Here is a 24,952-nt window from a genome sequence, read left to right on the forward strand (position 1 = left end):
CTGGATCAAACCCTTGCCCTAGCTATGGCTCATTCCCGATGGGGACCCAATTCCTAACTCGGAGAAAACCACGTACATGTACCCCAGATGCGGTGCAGGCTTACTTGGCATGGAACGGGGAACAACACCATGCCATTTCCAAAGCCCAGAGGGACCTGCACAAGGGGGTTGCTGAGAACCAACTGAAGAGTGGCCCACACAAGAGGCTGGCCTTGGCACCCAAAGAATAAGCATGACCGGCACCCTCTCATGCACCCTCCTCTGGGTCCCCAAGGGAAACAACTGCACTGCCATGGATTCGGCAACTTGGGCCTCCTGGAACCTAGCCCTAACCCCAACCGTGACCCTCCCCATACTACTCAACCTATACCTCAGCCCAACGCTAATGCTAACCCTACACCTGACCCTCACCCGTGCATTGGCCCTCATACAGGCCCTTATGGAGATAGCGGGACCGGTGTCTCTTCAGCCCTGCTTATGTCCCTGGACAGAACCTCACCCTATCCGTGGTTCTCTCCCAATGGATATCCAGGTCCTAATTCTGAAACACCATGCATATAGGTCAAAACCCCTACAGTATTATTCGGTATGGAAGTGGAACATCATCATTTCGTTTCCACTGCTGGGGTGGAGCTGCCCCAGGAGGCTACTGAGACCCAATGAATAGTGGCACACACAAGAGGCTGGCCTTGAAACACAAAGAATAAGTCTGAACTGAAGGCTCCCATGCAGCCACCACTCAGCCTTCTGTGGAGACCACTGCGATGCTAGGGATTCACCGCCTGGAATTACTTGGGCCCTAACCCTAACACTAACCGTGACCCTCACCATACTCTGAACCTCAAACTCATTCCTACACTAACGCTAACCCTACAACTGACCCTCACCTGCACACTGGCTATCATTCATCACCCCATGGAGGTAAGTGGAATGGGGTAGCTGTGGCCCCCCTTATGGCCCTGGTCTGAAATCGAACTCTATCTAAAGCTCTCTCCAGATGGTGACCCGATTCTTAAGTCTGAGGATACCTCCCTTCCAGAAGAAGAGGCGGATTCCTCGGCATGGAACATGGAATATCACCATGTAATATCCAAAGCCCAGATGTTGCTTCAGAAGCAGTTCCTGAGGCTCAACCAAAGTGTGGCCCGCAAAGGAGGCTCACACTGGCTTTCAAAGACTAAGCATGACCTACACCCTCCCATGTGCTCACCACTGAACCCTGCAGGAAGACCAGCACTGCTGGTGCTTCAGCGTCTGGGGGACCTGGGACAAAACCTAACCATTATATTGACCAGAACCATACACATCATCCTCAACCTCACCCCAACTCTAAAGGTAACGCTACACCTGACCTGCTCCCCTGCATGGGCTCTCATACAGCCCTCCATGTAGATAATGGGACTGGTGTCACCTCGCCCTGCTTATGTCCCTGGACCGAATCCTGACCCTAGCTATGGCTCCCCCCAATGGGGATACAGTTCCTAACTCTGAGAACACCATGCACATAGGGTCCAAACCCCTGCAGTATACTTCAGGATGGAATTGGAACATCATCATTTCATTTGCACTGCTGGGATGGAGCTGAACAAAGAGGTTGCTGAGACCCAACTGAAGAGTGTCACACATAGGATGCTGCCCTGGCATGCAAAGTCTGCCTGTAGTCTGAACTGTAGACTTGCATGCAGCTTCCACTCAGCCCTCTGTGGAGACCACTGCACTGCTAGGTATTCATTGCCTGGAACCTCCTGGGACCTAACCCTAACACTAAACTTGACCCTCACCATACACCTCAACCTAAACTTCACACCAACTCTAACGCTAACCCTACACATGACCCGCACCCAAGCATGGGCCCTATGGAGTCCTCCAGAACGATCACGGACTCATGTGGATTTGGCCCTATCGACATCCCTGGGCCGATACCTAACCCTAGTAATGACTCTCTCTCATTGAGGAACAAATTCCTAAGTCTCAGTCACCACGCATATGGGGCCCAGAAGCACTGCAGCGTTACTCGCATGGAACGTGGAACATCGACAGGTAATTTCCAAAGCCCAGAGGAAGCTGCACAAAGGGTTTGCTGAGGCCCATCCGAAGATTGCCCCACAACTGATGCTGGCTTCGGCACCCAAAGACTAAGCCTGAGGGCAACCTACCATTTGCCCTCCACTGATTCCTCCAGTGAGACCACTGGACTCCTTGGGGTACAGCACCTCGTACCTCCTGGAATCTAACCCAAACCGTAAACGTGACCATCAACATACTCCTCAACCTCAACCTCACCCCAGCTCTAAGGCTTCACCTGACACCCTACACCAGACCCTCACCCGCGCATGGGCCCTCATTCAACCCTCCATGAAGGTAACGGGATTGCTGTTGCTTCGGCCTTGCTTACCTCCCTGGACCGAACCCTAACCCTAGTTGTGGCTGAATCCCGATGGGGATCCAATGCCTAACTCTGAGAGACCACACACATGGGGCCCAAAGCTTTGCAGGATTCCTCGGCATGCATCTTGGAGCATAATCGTGTCATTTCCATTACCCACAAGTAGCTGCACAAGGGGGTTCCTGAGGCCCAACTGAAGAGTGACTCACACAGGAGGCTTGATCGGGCACTCAAAGACAAAGCCTGATCAGCACAATCCCATGCGGGATCCACTCAGCCCCTCTTGGAGACCATATCCTTCCTGGGGTTGTTGCACCTAGAGCCTCATGAGACCTAACAATAACCATGACCTTCAAAGTACACCTCAACCTAAACATCACCCCTAAACATAACCTACAACTGACCCGCACCCTCGCAGGGACCCTCACTTCAGCCCTCCAGGGAGATCACGGGACTGCTGTCGCTTCAGCCCTGCTTACGTCCCTGGACCGAACCCGAACTCCATTTTAGGCTGTCTCCCGATGGTGACCCAATACTTACTTCTGTGCAAACCACACATGTGGGGTTCAGAAAAGGAGCCGGATTCCTCGGCATGGAACGTGGAACATGACCAGGTAATTGCCAAAGCCCAGAGGGAGCTGCACAAGGGGGTGGCTGAGGCCCAACCAAAGTGTGGTCCATATCCAAGGCTGGCCCTAGCCCCTAAAGACTAAGCCTGGCCGGCACCCTCCAATGCGACCTCCCTCAGCCCTCCAGGGAGATCACTGCACTGCTTGGGTTTCAGCACCTAGGGCCTCCTGGACCCTAACCCTGACCGTGACCCTCACAGTACTCCTCAACCTAAACCTCACTCCAACTCGAACGCTAATCCTACACCAGCCCTCACATGCGCATGGTCCCTCAGCCAACACCCCATGTAGATAACATGAGTAGTGTTGCTTCAGCATGCTTATGGCCTTGAAGCAAACCCTAACTCAAACTAAGGCTCTCTCCTGATGGTGACCCAATTCTTTAGTCTGAGGATACCACACACATGGAGTCCAGAGGAGGAGGAGTATTACTCGGCGTGGAATGTGGAATATCACCATGTAATATCCAAAGCCCAGATGTTGCTGCAGAAGTGGTTTTACTGAGGCTCAAAGAATGGCCCACGATGGAGGCTTGCCCTGGCAAACAAAGACTAAGCATGACGGACAAGCTGCAATATGCCCTCCACTGAGCCCTCCGGGAAGCTCACTGCATTGCTGTTGGCTTATCGCTAGGAGCCACCTAGGACTTAACCCCAAACCCAATAATGAACATAACTATACACACCAACCTCACCATGAACATAACTATGAACAGAACTATAACAATGAACATAACTATACACACCCACCTCACCAACTCTAACCGTAACCCTACATCTGACCTGCAACTGTGCATGTGCCCTATTCAGCCCCCTATGTAGCTCAACGGACTGGTGTCGCTTCAGCCGTGCTTATGGCGCTGGAACATACCCTAACCTTAGCGATGGCTCTCTCCCAATGGGGATAGAGTTCCTAATTCTGAGAACACCACGCCCATAGGGCCCAGACCCCTGAAGTATTATTCGGTATGGAATTGGAACATCATCATGTCAATTCCACTGCCGGCATGGAGTTGCACAGGGAGGGTGCTGAGGCCCAACTGAAGAGTGGCACACACGGGAGGCTGGCTCTGGCATGGAAAGACGAAGCCTGAACTAGAGGCTTTCATGCAGTCTCCATTCAACCCTATGTGGAGACCACTGCACTGCTAGGGGTTCAATGCCTAGAACCTCCTGGGACCTAAACCTAACAGTAACCTTGACCCGCACCATACCCCTCAACCTAAAGTTCACACCAACTCTTACCATAATCCTAAACCTTACACGCATTAGTGCATGGGCCCTCACTTCAGCCTTCCAGGGTGATCACGGGTCTCCTGTCCATTCAGCCCTATCTAAGTCCCTGGCCCAAACCCAAACACTAGCTAAGACTCTCTCTCTCTCTCTCTCTCTCTCTCTCTCTCTCTCTCTCTCTCTCTCAATGAGGACAAAATTCCTAAATCTGATATGACCACACACATGTGGGGACAGAAGTGGTGCAGTATTACTTTCCATGGAAAGTGTCCTGAAGGGCACAGATGCTCCCAGTACCTGAAGGCAAGCCCCTTGCCTGAAGCCGCTCCCTGTGCCTGAAGGCATGCCCCATGCCTAAAGACAAGCCCCTTACCTGAAGGCAAACCCCTTGCCTAAAGCCATGCCCGGAGCATGAAGCCATGTCCCATGCCTGAAGGCAGGTCCAATGCCTTCAGGCTCGCCCTTGCCTGAAGGCTCGCCCCTTGCCTGAAGTCTCCACCCATGCCAGAAGGCTCGCCCCTTGCCTGAAGGGTTAGCCATGCCCAGTGCCTGAGGGCATACCCAGTGCCTGAAGTCAGTCACTCCCAATGTCTGAAGTCATGCCCAGTGAATGAAGTCACTCCCAAAGTCAATCCCAGGGAATGAAGTCAAAGTCACTCCCAGTGACTGAAGACAAAGTCACTCCCAGTGAAGGAAGTCATCCCAAAGTCACTCCCAGTGATGGAAGTCTCTCCCGAAGTCACTCCCAGTGATGAAAGTCACTCAATAAGTGACTGCCAGTGACCGATGTCACTCCAGATATCACTCCCAGTGACAAATGTCATGCCCGAAGTCACTCCCAGTGAGGGAAGTCCCTCTCGAAGTCATTCCCAGTGACTGAAGTCACGCCCGAAGTCACTCCCAGTGACTGAAGTTGCTCCTGAAGTCATTCCAAGTGACTGAAGTCAAAGTCATTCCCAGTGACTGATGTCATAGTCACTCCCAGAGACTGAAGTCAAAGTCATTCTAAGTGTCTGCAGTTACTCCCAGTGAATGGAGTCTCCACTCACAGGGACTGCAGTCATCACTCCCAGTGCCTGAAATTGGCACTCCCAGTGCGTGAAGACACTCCAGGGGAAGGACAGAGTGAGAGGGAGACACAGAACCCCAAGCAGGCGCCAGGCTCTGTGCTCTCACCACAGAGCCTCCTGGGGAAGGACAGAGAGGGAGACATAGAATCCCAAGAAGCCCCTCCATGCTCTGTACTCCCAGCACAGAACCCCCAGGCTCTGTGCTCACAGAACAGAGCCTCCAATGCCTGAAGGCACTCCCCTTGTCTGAAGGCACTCCCCTTGCCTGAAAGGCACCAGCACTCTCTAAAGGCATACCCCATGCCTGAAGGCATGCCCTAAGTCTGACTGAGCTCCCTGCGCAGGATGGGGCATTCCGTGCCTGAGTGTCACAGGCGCTCCCCTTGCCTGAATGGCACAGGACCTCCTCTTGCCTGAAGCTGCGCCCCATGCCTGAAGCCATGCACCATGCCTGAAGCCACTCCCTATGCCTAATGGTTCGCCCCATGCCTGACTGCGTGCCCCATGCCTGAAGAGCACAGATGCTCCCCTTGCCTGAAGGCGCGCACCTTGCATGAAGCTGCTCCCTGTGCCTGAAGGCGCTCCCAGTACCTGAAGACAAGCCCCATGGCTGAAGGTGCACCCCTTGCCTGAAGATGCTCCCTGTGCCTGAAGCCACTCCCTGTTCCAGAAGACACGACCCATGCCTGATAGAGCTCTGTATGCCTGTAGGCAAGCCCACTGCCTGACAGCAAGCCCATTGACTGAAGCAGCGCCCATGCATCATGCCTCTCCCAGTGCCTGAAGGCACACCCTGTGCCTGAAGGCATGTTCCATGCCTGAAGGCGCTCCCCTTGAATGAAAGGCACAGGCACTCCCTGAAGGCGCATACCATGCCTGACAGCACACCCCTCGCCAGAGGGCGCCCCGTGCCTGTAGCACAGACTCCCCCTGTGCCTTAAGTTGCGCCCTGTGCATGAAGCTGCTCCCTGTACCTAAAGGTGCTCCCAGTGCCTGATGACAAGCCCCATGGTTGAAGGTGTGCCACGTGCCTAAAGAAGCTCCCTGTGCCTGAAGCTGCTCCCTGTGCCTGAAGGCATGCCTCTTGCCTGAAACAGCTCCACGTGCCTGTACTCAAGCCCCTTGCCTGAAGGCAAGCCCTGTGCCTGAAGCCTTGCCCCATGCATGAAGCCCCGCCCAGTGCCTGAAGGCACACCCTTGCCTGAAGGCACGCTCCATGCCTGAAGGCTTGCCCCATGCCTGAATTCTCACCCTGTGCCTGAAGGCTAGCCCCCTGCCTGGAGGGCACAGGCATGCCCAGTGCCTGTGGACATGTCCAAGGATTGAAGTCAGTCACTCCCAATGACTGAGGTCTTGCCCAGTGAGTGAAGACACTCCCAAAGTCACTCCCAGTGACTAAAGTCAAAGTCACTCCCAGTAAATAAAGTGACTCCCAAAGTCACTCCCAGAGAGGGAAGTCTCTCACAAAGTCACTCCCTGTGATGGAAGTCACTGGCAAAGTCACTCCCAGAAACCGAAGTCCCTTGCCAAGTCACACCCAGTGAAGGTAGTCCCTCTTGAAGTCACTCCCTGTGACAGAAGTCACTCCCGAAGTCACTCCTAGTGACTGAAGTCACTCCTGACGTCACGACAAGTGACTGAAGTCAAAGTCACTCCCTGTGACTGATGTCATAGTCACTCACAGTGACTGAAGTCAAAGTCACACTCAGTGTCTGCAGTTACTCCTAGTGACTGCAGTCGTCACTCCCAGTGCCTGAAGGAACTGCAGGGGAAGGACACAGAGAAAAGGAGACACAGAATTCCAAACAGCCTCCAGGCTCTGTGGTCTCAGCACAGAGCCTCCCGGGGAAGGACAGAGAGAGAGGGAGACAGAATCTCATGAAGCCTCCAGGCCCTGTGCTCCCTGCACAGCTCCACTTCCTGAAGCCACTCACCATGCCTGAAGGCACTCCCTTTGCCTGAAAGGCAGAGGTACTGAGGGCGCACCCCATGCCTGAGGGCATGCTGTGAGTCTCAATGAGCATCCTGTGCATGATGGGGCATCCCTTGTTGAAAGGCACATGTGCTCCCCTTACCTGAATGGCACAGGAGCTCTCTGTGCCTGAAGCCGCACCCCATGCCTGAAGATGCTCCACATGCCTGAAGGCAAGCCCCATGCCAGAAAACACTCCACTTGACTCAAGGGCACAGGCATTGCCTGAAGGCGTGCCCCATGCCTGAAGGCGCACACCGGGCTGAGGGCGCCCTGTGCCTGATGGCGAGCCCAGTGCCTGATGGCACGCCCTGTGCCTGAAGAGCACAGAACTCCCCTTGCCTGAAGTCGCGCCCTGTGCATGAAGCTGCTCACTGTACCTGAAGGGGCTCCAAGTGCCTGAAGACAAGACCCATGCATGAAGCCCCGCCTAGTGCCTGAAGGCACACCCCTTGTCTGAAGGCACGCACCATGCCTGAAGGCTTGCTCTATGCCTGAATGGCAAGGCATGCCCAGTGCCTGAGGGCATGCCCAGTGACTGAAGTCTGTCACCCCCAATGACTGAGTCATGCCCAGTGCATGAAGTCACTCCCAAAGTCACTCCCAGTGACTGAAGTCAAAGTCACTCCCAGTGAAGGAAGTTACTCCCAAAGTCATTCCAAGTGATGGAAGCCTCTCCCGAAGTCATGCCCAGTGATGGAAATCACTCACTATGTCACTCCCAGTGAGGGAAGTCTCTCCTGAAGTCACTCCCTGTGACAGAAGTCACTCCCGATGTCACTCCCAGTGACAGAAGTCATTCGCGAATTCACTCCCAGTGACGGAAGTCCCTCTGGAAGTCCCTCTCCCAGTGACAGAAGTCACTCCCGAAGTCATTCCCAGGGACTGAAGTCACTCCCAGGGACTGAAGTCAAAGCCACTCACAGTGGCTGATGTCATAGTCACTCACAGTGACTGAAGTCAAAGTCACACACAGTGTCTGAAGTTACTCCTAGTGACTGCAGTGGTTACTACCAGTGCCTGAAGTCTTCACTGCCAGTGCCTGAAGTTGGCACTCCCAGTGCCTGAAGGAATCGCAGGGGAAGGACAGAGAGAGCGAGACACAGAATTCCAAGCAGCCTCCAGGCTCTGTGGTCTCAGCACGGAAACTCCCAGGGAAGGACAGAGACAGAGGGAGACACAGAATCCCTTCCAGCCCCTCCAGGCTCTGTGCTCCCAGCACCGAGGCTCCAGGCCCCGGTGCTCCCAGCACAGAGCCTCCAGTTCCTGAAGCCACTCACCATGCCTGAAGGCATTCACCGTTCCTGAAGGCACTCCCTTTGCCTGAAAGGCACAAGCCCTCTCTGAGGGCGCACCCATGGGTGACCGCGCACCCCTTGCCTGAGTGCACCCTGTGCCTGAGGGCGAGCCCAGTGGCTAAGGGCGCGACCTGTGCCTGAAGAGCACAGAGGCTCCCCATGCCTGAAGTCTCACCCTGTGCATGAAGCCTCTCACTGTACCTGAAGATGCTCCCAGTGCCCGAAGACAAACTCCATGGTTGAAGATGCGCCCCGTGCTTGAAAACGCTCCATGTGCCTGAAGTCACCCGTGTTCATGAAGGCATGCCTCTTGCCTGAAACAGCTCCAGGTGCCTGTACTCAAGCCCCTTGCCCGCAGGCAAGGCCCATGCCTGAAGGAAAGCCCCGTGCCTGAAGCCTTGCCCCATGCATGAAGCCCCGCCCAGTGCCTGAAGGCACGCCCAGTGCCTGAAGGCAGGCCCCATGCCTGAGGGCTTGCCCCATGCCTGAATTCTCACCCTGTGCCTGAAGGCTAGAAGACTGCCTGAAGGGCACAGGCATGCACAGTGCCTGAGTGCAAGCCCAGTGACTGAAGTCAGTCACCCCCAATGACTGAAGTCTCTCCCAGTGATGGTAGTCCCTCGCGAATTCCCACCCGGTGACGGAAGCCCCTCGTGAAGTCACACACAGTGAAGGAAGTCCCTGTAGAAGTCATTCCCACTGACGGAAGTCACTCCAGAAGTCACTCCCAGTGACTGAAGTCACTCCTGACGTCACTCCCAGGGACTGAAGTCAAAGTCATTCCCAGTGACTGATGTCACAGTCACTCTCAGTGACTGAAGTCAAAGTCACACTCAGTGTCTGCAGTTACTCCTAGTGACTGCAGTCGTCACTCCCAGTGACTGAAGTTGTCAATCCCAGTGCCTGAAGTCATCATTGCCAGTCCCTGAAGGCAGCACTCCCAGTGCCTGAAGGAACTGCAGGGAAAGGACAGAGAGAGAGGGAGACGCAGAATTCCAAGCAGCCTTCAGGCTCCATACTCGAAGCACAGAGCCTCCAGGCCCCAGTGCTCCCAGCACAGATCCTCCAGTTGCTGAAACCACTCACCATGCCTGTTGGCACTCGCCGTTCCTGAAAGCACTCCCTTTGCCTGAAAGGCACAGGCACTCTCTGAGAGAGCACCCCATGGGTGACAACGCACTGCTTGCCTGAGTGCACCCTTTGCCTGATGGTGAGCACAGTGCCTAATGGCGTGCCTTGTGCCTGAAGAACACAGAGTCTCCCCGTTTCCGAAGTTGCGCCCTGTGCATGAAGCCGCTCACTGTACCTGAAGGTGCTCCCAGGGCCTGAAGACAAGCTCCATGGTTGAAGGTGCGCCCCGTGCCTGAAGCCTCTCCCTGTGCCTGAAGCCGCTCCCTGTGCCTGAAGCCGCTCCCTGTGCCTGAAGGCATGCCTCTTGCCTGAAACAGCTCCAGGTGCCTGTACTCAAGCCCCTTGCCTGCAGGCAAGGCCCATGCCTGAAGGAAAGCCCCGTGCCTGAAGCCTTGCCCCATGCATGAAGCCCCGCCCAGTGCCTGAAGGCACGCCCAGTGCCTGAAGGCAGGCCCCATGCCTGAGGGCTTGCCCCATGCCTGAATTCTCACCCTGTGCCTGAAGGCTAGAAGACTGCCTGAAGGGCACAGGCATGCCCAAGGCCTGAGGGCATGCCCAGTGACTGAAGTCAGTCACCCCCAATGACTGAAGTCACTCCCAGTGACGGAAGTCCCTCGTGAAGTCACACACAGTGATGGAAGGCCCTCTCGAAGTCATCCCACTGACGGAAGACTCCCGAAGTCACTCCCAGTAACTGAAGTCACTCCTGACGTCACTCCCAGTGACTGATGTCATAGTCACTCCCAGTGACTGAAGTCAAAGACACACTCAATGTCTGCAGTTACTTCTAATGACTGCAGTCGTCACTCCCAGTGACTGAAGTCCTATTTCCCAGTGCGTGAAGGAACTGGAGGAGAAGGACAGAGAGAGGAGACACAGAATTCCAAGCACTCTCCAGGCTCTTTGGTCTCAGCACAGAAACTCCTGGGAAGGACAGAGGAAGAGGGAGACACAGAATCCCATGCAGCCTCCAGGTCTGTGCTCAAACCAGAGAGCCTCCCGGGGAAAGACAGTGAGAGATGGAGACACAAAATCCCAAGCAGCAACCCCCAGGCTCCAGTGCCCAAGTGTTCGGGCACTGCAGGGACCATGGCACTGGAACGACCAGTGCTCAAATGCCCACTGCACTCCAGCCCCAGTGAACTGCCAGCGGCACTGCAGCCCCCAGTGAACTCAGTGCCCGAGGCACTGCAGCTTCCAGTGAACACAGTGCCCGCAGCACTGCAGCCTCCAGTGAACCCAGTACCCGCGGCACTGCAGCCTCCCATGAACACATGCCCAAAGCACTGGAGTCTCTGGTGAACCCAGTGCCCGCAGAACAGTATCCTCCGGTGAACCCAGTGCCCGTGGCACTGCAGCCTCAGTGAACCCAGTGATCCCGGCACTGCAGCCTGCAGTGAACCCAGTGATCCCGGCACTGCATGCCCACATGCACAGGAGCCCACAGCACAGGAGCCTACTGTGAACCCAGTGACCCAGGCAGTGCAGCATCCAGTGAACGTGGTACCTGCGACACTGGAGCCCCCAGTGAACTCAGTGACCGTGGCACTGCACCCTCCAGTGAAACCAGTGCCCTCAGCATTGCAGCTGCCAGGGAGCCCAGTGCCCGCGGCACTGTAGCCTCCAGTGAGGCCACTGCCCACGGCACTGCATCATGCAGTGAAACCAGTTCCAGCTTGTATGCAGCCTCCAGTGAACACATTGCCCGTAGCACTGCAGCCTCCTGTCAACCCAGAGCCGGCGGCACTGGAGCCTCCAGTGAACCCAGTGCCCGCGCCACTGCAGCCTACAGTCGGCCCAGTGCTCACATCACTGTAGCCGCCAGTGAGCCCAGTGACCACAGCACTGCAGCCTCAGTGAGAGCCCAGTGACCGTAGCACTGCGGCCTCCAGGGAACCCAGTGCCCGCAACACTGCAGACTCCAGTGAGCCCATTGCCCACGGCACTGGACCCTCCAGTGAGCCAAGTGCAAGCGACTGGAGCAACCAGTTTGCCCAGTGCCCTGCGGTAATGCAGCCTCCATTGAGGCCAGTTTCCACGGCACTGCAGCCTCAAGTGACCACAGTGCCCGCATTACTGAAGCCTCCTGTGGGCCTTGTGCCTGCGAAACTGGAGCCTCCAGTGAGCCCAGTGTCGGTGGCACTGGAGCCTCCAGTATACCCAGAGCCCTCGGCACTGCAACATCCAGTGATCCCAGTTCATGCAGAACAGCCGCCATCAGTGAGCCCAATGCCCGCCCCACTGCAGCCTCCTGTGAGCCCAGTGCACGCGGCACTGGAACCTCCAGTGAGCCCAATGCCCGCCCCACTGCAGCCTCCTGTGAGCCCAGTGCTCGCGGCACTGGAGCCTCCAGTGAGCCCAGTGCCCTCGGACCCGCACCCTCCAGTGAAAAAAGTGTCCGCGGGACTGCATCCTGCAGTGAACCCAGTGCCCGGGGGACTGCAGCCTGCAGTGAACCCAGTTCAACCGCACTGCAGCCTCCAGTGAACTCACTTCCACAGCACTGCACCCTCCAGTGAACCCACAAGTGAACCCAGTGCCCACGGCACTGTAGCCTGTAGTGAACTCAGTGCTGGCGGCCTGCAGCCTCCAGTGAAACCAGTGCCCGCAGAACTTCAGCCTGCAGTGATCCCAGTGCTTGCAGCACGGCAGCATGCAGTGAACCCAGTGCCCACGGCACTACACCATCCAGTGAACAAAGTGCCCGTAGCACTGCACCATGCAGTGACCCCAGTTCCCGCTTCAATGCAGCATGCAGTGAACACAGTGCCTGCAGCACTGCAGCCTCCAGTGAACCCAGATCCCACAGGACTGGAGCCTCCAGTGAACCCACTTCCCACAGCACTGCACCCGCCAGTGAATGCAGTGCATGGTGCACTGTAGCCTCCTGTATACCCTCTGACCACGGCACTGCACCATGCAGTGAAACCAGTTCCAGCTTGTATGCAGCCTCCAGTGAACGCATTGCCCGCAGCACGGCAGCCTCCAGTGAAACCAGTTCCGGCGGCACTGCCCCCTCCAGGGAACCCAATGACTGCGACACTGCCCCTCCAGTGAACACAGTGTTCGTAGCACTGCACTCTCCAGTGAAGCCAGTGTCCGCGGCACTGTACCCTCTTGGGAACCCAGTGCCCAGGGCACTACAGCATCCAGTGAACAAAGTGCCTGCAGCAATGCACCCTCCAGTGAACCCAGTGCCCGTGGCACTGCAGCCTGCAGTGTACACAGGGCCTGCAGGACTCTACCCTCCAGTGAAGCCAGTGTCCATGCCACTGCACCCTCCAGTGAACCCAGTTCCCACGGCAATACACCATCCAGTGAACAAAGTGCCCGCAGCACTGCACCATGCAGTGAACACAGTGCCCGCAGCACTGCAGCCTCCAATGAACCCAGATCCCATGGCACTGGAGCCTCCAGTGAACCCACTTCCCGCAGCACTGCACCCGCCATTGAATGCAGTGCATGCTGCACTGTAGCCTACTGTGTACCCAGTGCCCGTGGCACTGCACCATGCAGTGAAACCAGTTCCAGCTTGTATGCAGCCTCCAGTGAACACATTGCCCATAGCACGGCAGCCTCCAGTGAACCCAGATGCGGCGGTACTGCTCCCTCCAGGGCCCCCAATGCCTGTGACACTGCCCCCTCCAGTGAACCCAGTGCCCATAGCACTGCACCCTGGAGTGAACCCAGTTCCGACTACACTGCAGGTTCCAAGGATCCCAGTGCCCATGGCACTTCAGCCTCCAGTGAACAACGTGCCCGGGGCAATGCACCCTCCAGTAAACCCAGTGCCCGCGGCACTGCAGCCTGCAGTGAACCCAGGGCCTGTAGGTCTCTACACTCCAGTAAAGTCAGTGTCCCTGGCACTGCACCCTCCAGTTAACCCAGTGCCCACGGCACTACACCATCCCGGGAACAAAGTGCCTGCAACACTGCAGCCTGCTATGAACCCAGTTCCCGTGGCTCTGCAGCCTCCATTGATGCCAGTGCGCCCATACTGCACTCTGTAGTGAACCTTGGGTACGCGGCACTGGAGCCGTGAGTAAAGCCCGTACCCGCGGCATTGCAGCCTCCAGTCAAACACGTGCCAAATGCACTTCAGCCTCCTGTGATCCCAGTGATCCGTGTACTGCAGTCTGCAGTGAACCCAGTGCCCACAGCCCCGCACCCTGCAGTGAACCCTGTTCTGACTGCACTGCAGGTTCCAGGGATCCCAGTGCATATGGCACTGCAGCCTCCAGTGAACACAGTGCCCGCAGAAATGCACCCTCCAGTGAACCCAGTTCCCGCGGCAGTGAAGCCTGCAGTGAACCCAGGGCCTGCGTGTCTCTACCCTCCAGTGAAGCCAGTGTCCCTGGCACTCCACCGTCCAGTGAAGCCAGTGCCGCGGCACTGAACCCTCCATTGAACACAGTGTCCGCGGCACTGCACCCTGCAGTGAACCCAGTGGCAGAGCACTGCAGCCTGCAGTGAACCCAGTGCCTGAGGGTCTCTACCCTCCAGTGAAGCCAGTGTCCCCGGCACTGCACGCTCCAATGAAGCCAGTGCCCTCGGAACTGCACCTTCCAGTGAACCGTGTCTGTGACAATGCAGGCTCAAGTGAGGCCTGTGCCCGCGGCACTGCACCCTCCAGTGAACCAAGTGTCCATGCCACTGCAGCCTCAAGTGAAGCCAGTGCCCGCGGCATTGCACACGCTAGTAAAGCCAGTGTCCGCGGCGCAACACCTTCCAGTGAAGCCAGTTCCCGCGGCACTGGAGCCTCCAGTGAACCCAGTGATCGCTGCAGTGGAGCCTCCAGTGAACCAGGTGCCCGCGGCACTGCAGGCACCAGGGAAACCATTTCCCGTGGCACTGTAGCCTGCAGTGAACCCATTGCCCGCGGCACTGCAACCTCCAGTGAACCCAGTGCCCAGGGCACTACACCATCCACTGAACAAAGTGCCTGTGACACTGCAGCCTTCTATGAACCCAGTGCCCGTGGCTCTGCAGCCTTCATTGAAGCCAGTGCCCGTCGTACTCCACTCTCGAGTGAACCTAGGTTCGGCGGCACTGCAGCCCCCAGTAAAGCCAGTGCCCGCGGCATTCCAGCGTCCAGTGAAACCCGTGCACACTGCACTGGAGCCTCCAGTGATCCCAGTGATCCATGCACTACAGTCTTCAGTGAACCCAGTGCCCACAACACTGCACCCTGCAGTGAACCCAGTTCCGAGTGCATTACAGGTTCCAGGGATCCCAGTGCGCATGGCACTGCAGCCTCTGGGGAACAAAGTGTCCGTGGCAATGCACCCTGCAAGGAACCCATTGACCGCGGCACTGCAGCCTGCAGTGAACCCAGGGCCTGCGGGTCTCTACCCTCCAGTGAGGTCAGTGAGCCTGGCACTGCAACCTCCAGTGAAGCCAGTGCTGGCGACACGGCACCATCCAGTGCAGCCATAGCCCACGGCACTACACCATCCTGGGAACAAAGTGCCTGCGACACTGCAGCCTGCGATAAACCCAGTGCCCGTGGCTCTGCAGCCTCCATTGATTCCAGGGCCCACCGTACTGCACTCTGTAGTGAACCTTGGGTCCACAGCACTGCAGCCACCAGTAAAGCCAGTGCCCGCGGCATTGCAGCCTCCAGTGAAACACGTGCCCACTGCATTGGAACCTCCTGTTAGACCAGTGATCCGTGTACTGCAGTAGGCATTGAACACAGTGCCCACAACACTGCACCCTGCAGTGAACCCAGTTCTGAGTGCACTACAGGTTCCAGGGATCCCAGTGTGCATGACACTGCAGCCTCCGGTGAACAAAGTGCCCGCGGCAATGAACTCCAGGGAACACATTGACCGCGGCACTGCAACCTGCAGTGAACCCAGGGCCTGCGGGTCTCTACTCTCCAGTGAAGCCAGTGAGCCTGGCACTGCACACTCCAGTGAACCCAGTGCCCACGGCACTACACCAGCCCGTGAACAAAGTGCCTGCAACACTGCAGGCTGCAATGAAACCAGTGCCCGTGGCTCTGCAGCCTCCATTGAAGCCAGAACCCGCCGTACTGCACTCTCAAGTGATCCTAGGGTCCACGGCACTGCAGCCGCCAGTAAAGCCAGTGCCCACGGCATTGCAGCCTCAAGTGAAACTCGTGCCCACAGCACTGCAGCCTCCAGTTTTCTCAGTGATCTGTGCAATGAAGTCTGCAGTAAACCCAGTGCCCACAGCACTGCACCCTGCAGTGAACCTAGTTTTGAATGCACCCAGGTTCCAACTATCCCAGGGCCCATGGCACTTTGGCCTCCAGTGAACAAAGTGCCTGCGGCAATGCACCCTCCAGTGAACCTAGTGCCCGCTGCACTGCAGCCTGCAGTGAACCCAGGGCCTGCGGGATTCTACCCTCCAGTGAAGCCAGTGTCCCTGCCACTGCACCCTCCAGTGAACACAGTGCCCACGGCACTACACCATCCAGTGAACAAAGTGCCTGCAGCACTGCACCGTGCAGTGAACCCAGTTCCCGCTTCTATGCAGCCTGCAGTGAACACAGTGCCTGCAGCACTGCAGCCTCCAGTGAACCCAGATCCCACGGCCCTGGAGCCTCCAGTGAACCCACTTCCCGCAGCACTGCACCCGCCAGTGAATGCAGTGCATGGCGCACTGTAGCCTCCTGTATACCCTCTGACCACGGCACTGCACCATGCAGTGAAACCAGTTCCAGCTTGTATGCAGCCTCCAGTGAACACATGCCTGTAGCACTGCAACCTCCAGTGAACCCAGTTCCGGCGGCACTGCCCCCTCCAATGAAACCAATGCCTGCGACACAGCCCCTCCAGTGAACACAGTGTCCGTGGCACTGCACCCTCCAGTGAAGCCAGTGTCCGCGACACTGCACCCTCCCGGGAACCCAGCACCCAGGGCACTACAGCATCCAGTGAACTAAGTGCATGCGGCACTGCAGCCTGCTATGAACCCAGTGCCCAAGGCTCTACAGCCTCCAGTGAAGCCAGGGCCTGCCGTATAGGAATCTCCACTGAACCATGGGTCGGCGGCACTGCAGCCCCCAGTAAAGCCAGTGCCCACGGAATTGAGGCCTCAAGGGAAACCCGTGCCCACAGCACAGCAGCCTCCAGTTATCCCAGTGATCCGTGCACTTCAGTCTGCAGTGAACCCAGTGTCCACAGCCCTGCACCCTGCAGTGAACCCCGTTCCCACTGCACTGCAGGTTCCAAGGATCCCAGTGCCCATGGCACTTCAGCCTCCAGTGAACAAAGTGCCTGGGGCAATGCACCCTCCAGTGAACCCAATGCCCGAGGCACTGCAACCTGCAGTGAACCCAGGGCCTGCGGGTCTCTACCCTCCAGTAAAGCCAGTGTCCCTGGCACGGCACCCTCCAGTTAACCCAGTGCCCAGGGCACTACACCATCCAGTGAACAAAGGGCCGGCGGCTCTGCAGGCTCCATTGAAGCCAGTGCCCGCCGTAATGCACTCTCCATTGAACCTTGGGTCCGCGGCACGGCAGCCACCAGTAAAACCAGTGCCCGCAGCATTGCAGCCTCCAGTGAAACACGTGCCAACTGCACTGCAGCCTCCAGTTATCCCAGTGATCCTTGCACTGCAGTCTGGAGTGAACCCAGTGCTCACAGCCCTGCACCCTGCAGTAAACCCAGTTCTGACTGCACTGCAGGTTCCAGGGATCCCAATGCATATGGCACTGCAGCCTCCAGTGAACAACGTGCCTGCGGTAATGCACCCTCCAGGGAACCCAGTTCCCGCGGCAGTGAAGCCTGCAGTGAACCCAGGGCCTGCGTGTCTCTACCCTCCAGTGAAGCCAATATCCCTGGCACTCCACCGTCCAGTGAAGCCAGTGCCCGCGATCGTGCACCTTCCAGTGAACCCAGTTCCCACAGCACTGCCCCCTGCAGTGAATCCAGTGGCACAGCACTGCACCCTGCAGTGAACCCAGCTCCTGCGGGTCTCTACCCTGCAGTGAAGCCAGTATCCCAGGCAGTGCATGCTCCAGTGAAGCCAGTTTTCGCGGAACTGCACCTTCCAGTGAACCAAGTGTCCATGCCAATGCAAACTCAAGTGAAGCATGTGCCCGCAGCACTGCACCTTCCAGTGAACCAAGTGTCCGTGCCACTGCAGGTCAAGTGAAGCCAGTGCCCGCGGCACAGCACACTCTAGTAATGCCAGTGTCCGCGGCACTGCAACTTCCAGTGAAGCCAGTTCCCGCTGCACTGGAGCCTCCAGTGAACCCAGTGATCGCTGCAGTGGAGCCCCCAATGAACCCAGTGACCGCGGCACTGCAGGCAACACTGAAACCAGTTCAGGCGGCAAGCAGCCTGCAGTGAACCCAGTGTCCACGGCACTGCAGCCTCCAGTGAATCCAGTTCCCAGGACACTACACCATCCAGTGAACAAAGTGCCCGTGGCACTGCAGCCTGCTATGGACCCTGTGCCCGCGGATCTGCAGCCTCCACTAAAGCCAGTGCCCACCGTACCACACTCTCGAGTGAACCTAGGGTCGGCGACACTGCGGCCCCCAGTAAAGCCAGTGTCCGCGGCATTGCAGCGTCCAGTGAAACCCGTGCTCACTGCACTGGAGCCTCAAGTTATCCCAGTGATCCGTGCACTGCAGTCTGCAGTGAACGCAGTGCGCACAACACTGTACCCTGCAGTGAACCCAGTTCCGAGTGCACTACAGGTTCCAGGGATCCCAGTGCGCAGGGCACTTCAGCCTCCGGTGAACAAAGTGCCCGCAGCAATGCACCCTCCAGGAAACCCTTTGACCCAGGCACTGCAGCCTGCAGTGAACCCAGGGCCTGCGGGTCTCTACCCTCCAGTGAAGCCAGTGAGACTGGCACTGCACCCTCCAGTGAAGCCAGTGCCGGCGGCACTGCACCCTCCAGTGAACCCAGTGCCCACGGCACTACACCATCCGTGAACACAGTGCCTGCGACACTGCAGCCTGCAATGAACACAGTGCCCACGGCTCTGCAGCCTCCAGTGAAGCCAGTGACTGCCATAATGCATTCTCCATTGAACCTTGGGTCCGTGGCACTGCAGCCACCAGTAAAGCCAGTGCCCGTGGCATTGCGGCCTCAAGTGAAACCCGTGCCCACAGCATTGCAGCCTCCATTTATCCCAGTGATCCATGCACTGCAGTCTGCAATGAACCCAGTGCCCACAGCACTGCACCCTGCAGTGAACCCAGTTCCCACTGCACTGCAGATTCCAAGGATCCCAGGGCCCATGGCACTTCATCCTCCAGTGAACAAAGTGCCTGGGGCAATGCACCCTCCAGTGAACCCAGTGCCGGCAGCAGTGCAGCATGTAGTGAACCCAGGGCCTGCGGGTCTCTACCCTCCAGTAAAGCCAGTGTCCCCGGCACTGCACCATCCAGTGAATCCAGTGCCCAAGGCACTACACCATCCCAGGAACAAAGTGCCTGCAACACTGCAGCTTGCTATGAACTCAGTGCCCAAGGATCTGCAGCCTCCATTAATGCCAGTGCCTGCCATACTGCACTCTGTAGTGAACGTTGTGTCCGAGGCACGCAGCCGCCAGTAAAGCCAGTGCCCGCGGAATTGCAGCCTGTAGTGGAACACATTCCAACTGCACAGCAGCCTCCAGTTATCCCAGTGATCGGTGCACTGCAGTCTGCAGTGAACGCAGTGCCCACAGCCCTGCACCCTGCAGTGAACCCAGTTCTGACTGCACTGAAGGTTCCAGGGATCCCAGCGCATATGTCACTGCAGCCTCCAGTGAACAAAGTGCCCACGGCAATGCACCCTCCAGTGAACCCAGTTCCCGTGGCAGGGAAGCCTGCAGTGAACCCTGGGCCTGCGTGTCTCTACCATCCAGTAAGCCAGTGTCCCTGGCACTGCCCCGTCCAATGAAGCCAGTGCCAGGGCACTGCACCCTCCAGTGAACACAGTGCCCGCGGCACTGCACCCTGCAGTGAACCCAGTGGCACAGCACTGCAGCCTGCAGTGAACCCAGTGCCTACGGATCTCTACCCTCCAGTGAAGCCAATGTCCCTGGCACTGCACGCTCCAGTGAAGCCAATGCCCACGGAACTGCACCTTCCAGTGAACCAAGTGTCCGCGCCAATGCAGGCTCAAGTGAAGCCTGTGCCCGCAGCACTGCACCCTCCTGTGAACCAAGTGTCCGTGCCACTGCAACTTCCAGTGAACCCAGTGCCCACGGCACTACACCATCCAGTGAACAAAGTGCCAGCAGCACTACACCATGCAATGAACCCAGTTCCCGCTTCTATGCAGCCTCAAGTAAACCAATTGCCTGCAGCACTGCAGCCTCCAGTGAACACACTGAACGTGGCACTGAACCCTACATTGAAACAGTGCCTCCTTGGGGCGCCTGGGTTGTGCAGTCGGTTAAGCGTCCACTTCAACCAGGTCACGATCTCGCGGTCTGTGAGTTCGAGCCCCGCGTCAGGCTCTGGACTGATGGCTCGGAGCCTGGAGCCTGTTTCTGATTCTGTGTCTCCCTCTCTTTCTGCCCCTCCCCTGTTCATGCTCTGTCTCTGTCCCAAAAATAAATAAACGTTGAGAAAAAAGTTAAAAAAAAAACAGTGGCTCCGCCCTGCACACTCCAGTGAAACCATTGCCCGTGGAACTGCACCATGCAGTGAACCCAGTTCCCACTTCTATGCAGCCTGCAGTGAACACAGTGCCTGCAGCATTGCAGCCTCCAGTGAACCCAGATACCACGGCACTGGAGCCTCCAGTGAACCCACTTCCCGCAGCACTGCACCCGCCAGTGAATGCAGTGCATGCCGCACTGTAGCCTCCTGTATACCCAGTGCCCACGGCACTGCACCATGCAGTGAAACCAGTCCCAGCTTCTATGCAGCCTCCAGTGAACACACTGCCCTTAGCACTGCAGACTCCAGTGAACCCAGATCCGGCGGCACTGCCCCCTCCAGGGAACCCAATGCCTGCGACACTGCCCCCTCCAGTGAACACAATGTCCACAGCACTGCACCCTTGAGGGAACCCAGTGCTCAGGGAACTACAGCATCCAGTGAACAAAGTGCCAGCAGCACTGCAGCCTGCTATGAACCCAGTGCCCACGACACCGAAGCTTCCAGTGAAGCCAGTGCCTGCCATACTGCATTCTCCATTGAACCTTCGGTCCGCAGCACTGTCGCGGCCAGTAAAGCCAGTGCCCATGGCATTGCAGCGTCCAGGGAAACCCCTGCCCACTGAACTGGAGCCTCCAGTTATCCCAGTGATCCGTTCACTGCAGTCTGCAGTGAACCCAGTGCCCACAGCACTGCTCCCTGCAGTGAACCCAGTTCCGACTGTACTGCAGGTTCCAGGGATCCCTGTCCCCATGACACAGCAGCCTCCAGTGAACAAAGTGCCCGCGGGAATGCACCCTCCAGTGAACCGAGTGAATGCGGCACTGCAGCCTGCAGTGAAACCTGGGCCTGTGGGTCTCAACCCTCCAGTGAAGCCAGTGCCCGCGGCACTGCACCCTCCAGTGAAGCCAGTGCCCTTGGCACTGCACCCTGCAGTGAAGCCAGTGCACACAGCACTACACCATCCCATGAACAAAGTTCCTGCCACGCTGCAGCCTGCTATGAACACAGTGCCCGCTGCTCTGCAGCCTCCATTGAAGTCAGTGCCCGCCGTACTGCACTCTCCATTGAACCTTGGGTCCCCGGCACTGCAGCCGCCACTAAAGCCAGTACCTGCGGCATTGCAGCCTCACGTGAAACACGTGCCAGAGCAATGCAGCCTCCAGTTTCCCAGTGATCCGTGCACTGCAGTTGCAGTGAACCCAGTGCCCACAGCACTGCACCCTGCAGTGAACCTCGTTCTGACTGCACTGCAGGTTCCCAAGATCCCAGTTCCCATGGCACTTCAACCTCCAGTGAATAAAGTGCCTCCGGCAATGCACCCTCCAGTGAACCCAGTGCCCGTGGCACTGCAGTGTGCAGTGAATCCAGGGCCTGCCGGTCTCTACCCTCCAGTGAACCCAGTGCCCACGGCACTACACCATCCAGTGAACACGGTGCCCGCAGCACTGCACCATGCAGTGAACCCAATTCCCGCTTCTATGCAGCCTCAAGTAAACCAATTGCCCGCCGCACTGCAGCCTCCAGTGAACCCACTGACTGCAACACTGCACCCTCCATTGAAGGCAGTGCCTGCCGCACAGCACCCTCCAATAAACCCAGTGCCCTCGTAACTGCACCATGCAGTGAACATAGTTCCCGCTTCTCTGCAGCATGCAGTGAACACAGTGCCTGCAGCACTGCAGCCTCCAGTGAAGCCAGATCCCGCAGCACTGGAGACTCCAGTGAACCCACGTCCCGCAGCACTGCACCCGCCAGTGAAGGCAGTGTCTACTGCACTGTAGCCTCCTGTGAACCCAGTGCCCGGGCACTGCAGCATGCAGTGGAACCAGTTCCAGTTTTTATGCAGCCTCCAATGAACACACTGCCCGCAGCACTGCAGCCTCCAGTGAACCCAGATCTGGCGGCACTGCCCCATCCAGTGAACCCACTGCCTGTGGCATTGCAACCTCCAGTGACCAACTGCCTGAGACACTGCCCTTCCACTGAACCCAGTTCCACGGCACTGCACCATCCAGTGAACCCAGTACCCGTTGTACTGGAGCCTACTGTGAACCCACTGCCTGCGGCACATCAGCCTCCAGTGAACCCAGTGCCCGCAGCACTGCACCCTCCATTGAACCCAGTGCGCGTGTCACTACATCCTGCATTGAACACACTGCCCAGGGTACTGCAGCCTGCAGTAAACCCATTGCTCGCATCACTGCATCCTGCATGGAACCTAGTGCCCAGGGTATTGCAGCCTGCGGTGAACCCAGTTCCCGCAGCACTGCACCATGCCGTGAACCCAGGACCCATGGTACTGGAGCCTGCTGTGAACCCACTGCCCGCGGCACTGCAGCCTCCAGTGAACCCAGTGCGGGAGGCAAGGAACCCTCCATTGAACCCAGTGCACGCATCACTGCATCCTGCATGGAACCCACTGCGCAGGGTACTGCAGCCTCCGGTGAACCCAGTTCCCGTGGCACTGCACCATCCAGTGAACTCAATACCCGTGGCACTGGAGCATGCTGTGAACCCACTGCCCACACACTGCATCCTCCAGTGACCCACTGCCTGTGACACTGCCCCCTCCAGTGAACACACTGTCCGTGACACTGCACCCTCCAGTCAACCCAGTGCCCGCGGCCATGCACCCTCCAGTGAACCCAGTGCCCAAGGCACTACACCATCCAGGGAACAATGTGCCCCGGCACTGCAGCCTCCTATGAACCCAGTGCCCGCGGCTCTGCAGCCTCCATTGAAGCCAGTGTCCGCCGTACTGCACTCTCCATTGAACCTTGAGTCCGTGGCACTGCAGTTGCCAGTAAAGCCAGTGCCCAGGGCATTGCAGACTCCAGTGAAACACGTGCCCACTGCACTGCAGCCTCCAGTTATTCCAGTGTTCCATGCACTGCAGTCTGCAGTGAACCCAGTGACCATAGCAATGCACCCTGCAGTGAACCCATTTCCGACTCCACTGCAGGTTCCGGGGATCCCAGTGCCCATGGCACTGCATCCCTCAGTGAACAAACTGCCTGCGGCAATGCACCCTCCAGTGAACCCAGTGACCACGGCACTGCAGCATGCAGTGAACCCAGGGCCTGCGGGTCTCTACCTCCAGTGAGGCCGTGTCCCTGGCACTTCACCCTCCAGTGAAGCCAGTGCCCGTGGCACTACACCCTCCAGTGAACCAAGTGTCCACGCCACTGCAGCCTCAAGTGAACCAGTGTCCATGGCACTGCACACTCTAGTAAAGCCAGTGTTCGCGGCACTGCAGCTTCCAGTGAAGCCAGTTCCTGCAGCACTGGAGCCTCCAGTGAATCCAGTAACCGCTGCACTGCAGCCTCCAGTGAACCCAGTGCCCGCGGCACTGCAGGAACCAGTGAAACCAGTTCTCGCAGCACTGCAGCCTGCAGTGAACTCAGTACACAACACACTGCAGCCTCCTGTGAACCCAGTGCCCGCTCTACTGTATTGTCCAGTGAACCCAGTCCTGGGGCAATGCAGCCTCCAGTGAACGCACTGCCAGGCACAGTGAAGCCTCCAGTGAACCCGCTGCCAGTGTCACTGCAGCCTCCAGTAAATTTTCCACCCGAAGCACTGCTGACACCTGTGAACACACTGGCCGAAGCACTGCTGCCTACAGTGAACCCACTGTCCGAGGCAATGCAGCCTCCATGAACCCAGTGCCTGCCATAATGGAGTTACTTACGTTAAGGCCTCATGTCACTAACCCTAAATTTACTCCTGTAGGAATGTAACCTTTAACAGGTCAACAGTGAAATTCCTATTCATTGCCAGAAATTTGACTGATAGACGGCTGCCATTCCCTCAGGGAGGAAATCTCGCCTAAATAAGGTATTCCATGCCACTAAATTTGTTTTAAGTTTATTTTGAGAGAGAGACAGAGAAAGAGAGCACAAGCAAGGCAGGGGCAGGAATAGAGGGAGAGAGAGAAGCCCATGACCACGAGGTCGTGATCTGAGCCAGGATCAAGACTCGGACACTTAAAAAAGCGATCCAGACCCTGAGAATGTGGAGTTTCAAAGGTCAGAAGGCTTGGATGGGATACAGCCCTGAGGGCACTGGCCTAATCCTTCAGAGAAGGCAGCAAACTACATACAGGCAGACGGTATGGAAACAGTGACCTGTACATCGCCTGGTGTACACAGTGGAGCGATTATACACTCTCATAGAGCACCCCTGAGAGGCAGTGTTCACAAGGGGACAAAGGAGCCAGGACAGAGGAAGTGTGTGGGACCATTTTCCTCCTCTTCCCCACAGCATAGACACAGAGCCATCTGCTGGAAACAATGTCATCCCCACACTGGCTGCCTAAGATGCTAACACCAACCCCACATTCCTGTGCTCTGGTGAGACTGGCCTTCTAGGTCAATCAGGCATGCCTCAGTCCCAATGGAGGTGTCCCCTTCCGCAGGAGACCAGCGGAAGCCCATGACCACACCACCTCTCTTGACCAGACAGTTCTGCAGAACTTCGCTTTGAGTGGCAGTCATTTCAAGTCTCATTTAAGAGGCAGATCGGAGCTGACCTAGACAAAACTCAGCACATTCTGGCCAAGGACCATACATTGTCCATACAACTGGCCTGAAGGACAGTGCAGCCAGAACACAAAACAATGTATGCAACACACACCACAGACACTCCCTGAT

At 57.3% G+C, this 24,952-nt stretch overlaps 1 protein-coding gene across 1 annotated transcript; it reads left to right on the plus strand.

Annotated features, from left to right (window-relative positions):
* The first annotated feature begins 11,139 nt into the window (after positions 1–11,139).
* On the plus strand, positions 11,140–23,960 carry LOC122478546 (helicase SRCAP-like). The gene is made up of 12 exons (XM_043572097.1): positions 11,140–11,542; positions 11,637–11,839; positions 11,966–12,114; positions 12,642–12,827; positions 13,367–13,497; positions 14,222–14,524; positions 14,675–14,779; positions 15,604–15,800; positions 17,376–17,432; positions 18,165–18,344; positions 23,263–23,399; positions 23,531–23,960. Exons 1-12 carry the CDS (start codon positions 11,140–11,142, stop codon positions 23,958–23,960), a joined length of 2,481 nt encoding a protein of 826 aa, XP_043428032.1.
* The last annotated feature ends 992 nt before the right edge of the window (positions 23,961–24,952 follow it).

Source organism: Prionailurus bengalensis, unplaced genomic scaffold (assembly GCF_016509475.1).
Source record: "Prionailurus bengalensis isolate Pbe53 unplaced genomic scaffold, Fcat_Pben_1.1_paternal_pri Un_scaffold_85, whole genome shotgun sequence".
NCBI classification, from domain to species: Eukaryota; Metazoa; Chordata; class Mammalia; order Carnivora; family Felidae; genus Prionailurus; species Prionailurus bengalensis.

Bases quoted from the DNA above. Each gene is read 5' to 3' on its own strand.
- LOC122478546 (XM_043572097.1), top strand. From the start codon at position 11,140: ATGCCCACATGCACAGGAGCCCACAGCACAGGAGCCTACTGTGAACCC. The intron at 14,525-14,674 runs GTGCCCGCGGCA...GTGACACTGCAG, and splicing joins TGGAGCCTCCAGTGAACCAG to CCTTCTATGAACCCAGTGCC. The intron at 15,801-17,375 runs GTAAAGCCAGTG...ACTGCACTGCAG, and splicing joins CCACGGCACTGCAGCCGCCA to GTTCCAGGGATCCCAATGCA.